This window comes from Impatiens glandulifera, chromosome 4 (assembly GCF_907164915.1).
Source record: "Impatiens glandulifera chromosome 4, dImpGla2.1, whole genome shotgun sequence".
Lineage (NCBI taxonomy): Eukaryota > Viridiplantae > Streptophyta > Magnoliopsida > Ericales > Balsaminaceae > Impatiens > Impatiens glandulifera.
In genome coordinates, this window is record NC_061865.1 from 50,821,531 (window position 1) to 50,825,330 (window position 3,800).

At 32.3% G+C, this 3,800-nt stretch overlaps 1 protein-coding gene across 1 annotated transcript; it reads left to right on the top strand.

The window, feature by feature from the left end:
* Window positions 1–1,068: 1,068 nt before the first annotated feature.
* Window positions 1,069–2,955, top strand: LOC124936205. Its single transcript, XM_047476685.1, has 5 exons — window positions 1,069–1,394; window positions 1,502–1,789; window positions 1,882–2,179; window positions 2,258–2,356; window positions 2,452–2,955. Exons 1-5 carry the CDS (start codon window positions 1,137–1,139, stop codon window positions 2,532–2,534), a joined length of 1,026 nt encoding a protein of 341 aa, XP_047332641.1. The 5' UTR covers window positions 1,069–1,136; the 3' UTR covers window positions 2,535–2,955.
* Window positions 2,956–3,800: the final 845 nt, after the last annotated feature.

The window sequence follows — 3,800 nt, forward strand, 5'->3', positions numbered from 1 at the left end:
AAAAAATGAAAAGACTACCATTAAAGTAACCTAGACGAGACTTACTATATCCATAGGATATATGAATTATGTCTAATATCTCTATAAATATGATGAAATTCTTCCATTATTGATCATTAATAATAGTGAAATCTATAGCGCGGAGTCAAAAGAGAATTATGAACGATTAAAATCTATTGATGAACAACTGCGTTCATAAAATTTGATGTTAAATTTAAAATATAAAATGTTATTAGCCTAGTTGGTTAAATGATTGACTTGTTTTTGTTAGGTTGCAATATCAAATCATACTTATAGCATTTTTAATTTTATTTTTAACCGTTTAAAGTTTATGGGCGGGTCAACCCACAATCCGACCCAAGTATCCATTTACTCTCACATATATATCCAAATTAACCACAACTCTCAACCCGGCAATCCGGACACTTTAAAAATTAAACATAATTATATATAGATTAGTTAGTTAAAAAGTTGAATATATATTGTTAAAATGTCTCGCGTTCATCAAATTTTGTATTGAATTTAAAATATAAATGTTATTAGCCTAGTTGGTTAAATGGTTGCACTTGTTTTTGTTAGGTTGTAAGTTCGAACCATATTTATATCATTTTTAATTTTATTTTTAACCGTTTTAAATTTATGGGCGGTTCAACCCACGTTTCGACTCAAATATCCATTTACTATTACATATATATCTAAATTAACCACAACTCTCGACCCGACAATCCGGTCACTTTACAAATTAAGTATCATTATATATATAAATTTATTTTAAAAAATGATAACTTATTTAAAATTATAAACTAAATCAAACAAACCCTAAAAAGTCACATGGAAAACCAACTGATATTGTCAGAAGAGGCCTACACTACCCACTATGAACGGCTTAGATTAAATCTAAAAAATATAGAATTATCATCCAACGGATACTACCACATCTAAAACTCTGTACTTATAACTTTTGCCCATTTCTCACCATTAACGCGTCATTTACACTCTCCCATCCTCACGCGTTTCATTTTCTAGGGTTCCCTCCTCCTTTTTCTTATATAAAACCCCCATCTTCTTCCTCCCGCCACTCTCTCTCTCTTCTCTGTAATTAGTATACCTTACTGAACCACTCATCAAATCCTCTAATGGCGAAGGAATTGAACGACGCAGAGTTTTGGCTTCCGCCGGAGTTCCTAACCGACGACGATATACTCATGGACTATAAATCTACCACAACAAACAAGGTTCCAGACTCTGCAGGTTACATTCCTTTCGATTTTTCATGCTCTGGATTGACTTCGCCTGAAGTTGAGAGTGATGAGGAGGATTATCTTGCTGGATGGACTCGGAAAACCGCTCAGATTAAGCTTAATGACATGATTTGGAAGTCGGACACGAATAAGGTATGTAGAGAGAGCGCGCGAACGAGATTTGATGATATTGTTTCCATTTATTGTTCAGATTTGAGTTTGGATTTGAAATTTGTTTGATAATGAATGTTTGGATTTAGGTTTCAGCTATGGCTGGCTCGCCTCAATCTACTCTATGTAAGTTCTTAGGCGGTTGCGGTTGTAAGAGTCCTAACTGTCCTTCGCGAGTTTCGTCGCCTTCGCCGCCGCCGGCGGCGAAGGCTAATCGAAGCGACGGCGATCAGGATCTGCTTGCTTCTGCTGCTGGTAAGGTAGCTAGGTTGAGGACGTTTGAAGATATGAATGGATATTATCAGAACGTTGCTCCATCTTGTACTGGATTTTATCCTAATGAATCTCTTTCTTATAATCAAATCCAGGTCGCTCAGGTATATTATGATTTCTTCTCCATTCTGTTCTAGCTCTAGTTCATGTAAAATGTTAACATCATCTATACTGATTCTTCGTCTTTTCGTTGCAGTTTCAACAACTGAATCATCATCATCAGCAACAGCAGCAGCAGATGTTGAATCAACAAGCCTTAACCAATAGGTACCATCAAAGTGACAAAGTGATGAATAATAACAACCGTCTTCTCGGATTACCTCCATCCGCTTGGCCGACTCTTCAACAATCGCAACAACAGCCGCCGCCGAGTTCTGTTATGAGAGCAATTTTCGTCGGAAACAATGGCGTTAAACGTGAACGTGCCGGAACTGGTGTGTTTCTTCCCCGGCAGGTTTCAACCCCAGCTGAAATCCGAAGGAAACCAAGTAGCAGTAAGTCTCGAGATCTCTTCTTCTCATGTGATTCAGAATTCAGATCTAATTTTGAAATTCAAATTGTGGTGTATACAGTTTTGCTTCCGGATCAAGTCTTTAAAGCTCTGAACCTGAATGTGTATGAGAATATCAATGTTCAATCCCAGTTTCCGTCTCGCCCAGCTAATGATTACAGTAAGAACAAGGAATCTGATGATTCTATCCCTGTTTCAGTTTGTTTGCATATAGGGTGTTTGTTAAAATGCTTGTTATGATGATGAATGATTTAGGTCTGAAAAACCCACATCAGGCTTCTGCTGCTGCAAGAAGTAGCCACCATGAAATCCAGCTTCCTCAAGAATGGACCTACTGAAGAAGAAGAAGAAGGGTTGATTGATTATAGGTATAGAAAGAAGTATTTGTTGATTGGATAAAGGTATTGGTTTGTTTGTTTGTTTGTTTGTTTGTTAATGGCGATTCCAAGATTAGGGCATACAGTAGAAGGGATGATACAATCAATAGAGGAGGAAGAAGATGAAGAAAAGAAAATGGTGGGTGTGTTTGGTTTAGGGTTTAGAAGATACTATAAAATACAAATAAAGGAGTGGGTTTGTTTTAAAGAAACAAACAGGTTCATTAGGTTTTGGGGATTGAAGTTTGGGTTTTAAGAATAAAGGTAGTGTAGTGTGTTTGTGATATGTTTCCTTCTTCTAATACAAAGGTTTGTTAATTACTATTATTGATTATTTCATTAATTAAATTAAATTATATTTTATTTGTACTTTACATGGCAATTTTGTTGTTTATTTAAAGTTTGGATTAATAAATTGTTGGTATAAGATTATGGTAATTAAAAATGACAGATTGTCAAATTGTGAAAAATTATAAAATCAAACATGTATATAATTTTTTTTTTGTTTTTATCAAATTAAATTGTAGGTTGGATCTTACTATTTAATAATAATGAAATTTATTTAAAATATTTTGTCAACTACATATATTTACTGAGTTATTAGCCGTTTATTTGATTTAAATTTATTAATGAATTATTCAGTGATAAATTGAGAGAAAAAACGGTAAAAGAAAATATATAAAGTATAAATATTTAGGCATGTTTGATTTAGTTTATTTACAACTCCTATTTCCTCAATTTATTAGTGGAAATTGGGTTACTCTAAATTTTTGAATTTATTTATATTTATAATTCTTCTCGTGTTTTAAAAAAACAAAATACCTTTAAAAATTAAAACAAAATAATTTAACTTAATTGATTAAAAGTATCTGTAAGTATTTTTAGAACAAAACCTCAAGTTTTGTTTCGTCAGCTTATTTTTATTAATTTACATATTTTTATAATTTTTATTTAGTCAAATACAACCTTAATATTCTAAATATGAATAAATTGATTCACTTATTTAAAAAAATTCATATTCAACCATAGTATTTAGTTTTATTAATTCCTCTTCTAACATAACGATAATTAGAGGTGAATACTAATCATAAATTTCTAGATTCAAATTCGGTGTTTCATTTTATATTAGTTTTATTATATACATATTTTTGTAATTCAGATATTATCAATAAAACGAATATCAATTTGAATGCTCGAAATTTGTTTTGTGTCCATGAAATAATAACA

Coding starts and splice junctions, on each gene's coding strand:
- LOC124936205 (XM_047476685.1), top strand. CDS start 1,137: ATGGCGAAGGAATTGAACGACGCAGAGTTTTGGCTTCCGCCGGAGTTC. Junction 1,395..1,501: donor GGAAGTCGGACACGAATAAG/GTATGTAGAGAG, acceptor GTTTGGATTTAG/GTTTCAGCTATGGCTGGCTC. Junction 2,180..2,257: donor CCGAAGGAAACCAAGTAGCA/GTAAGTCTCGAG, acceptor TGGTGTATACAG/TTTTGCTTCCGGATCAAGTC.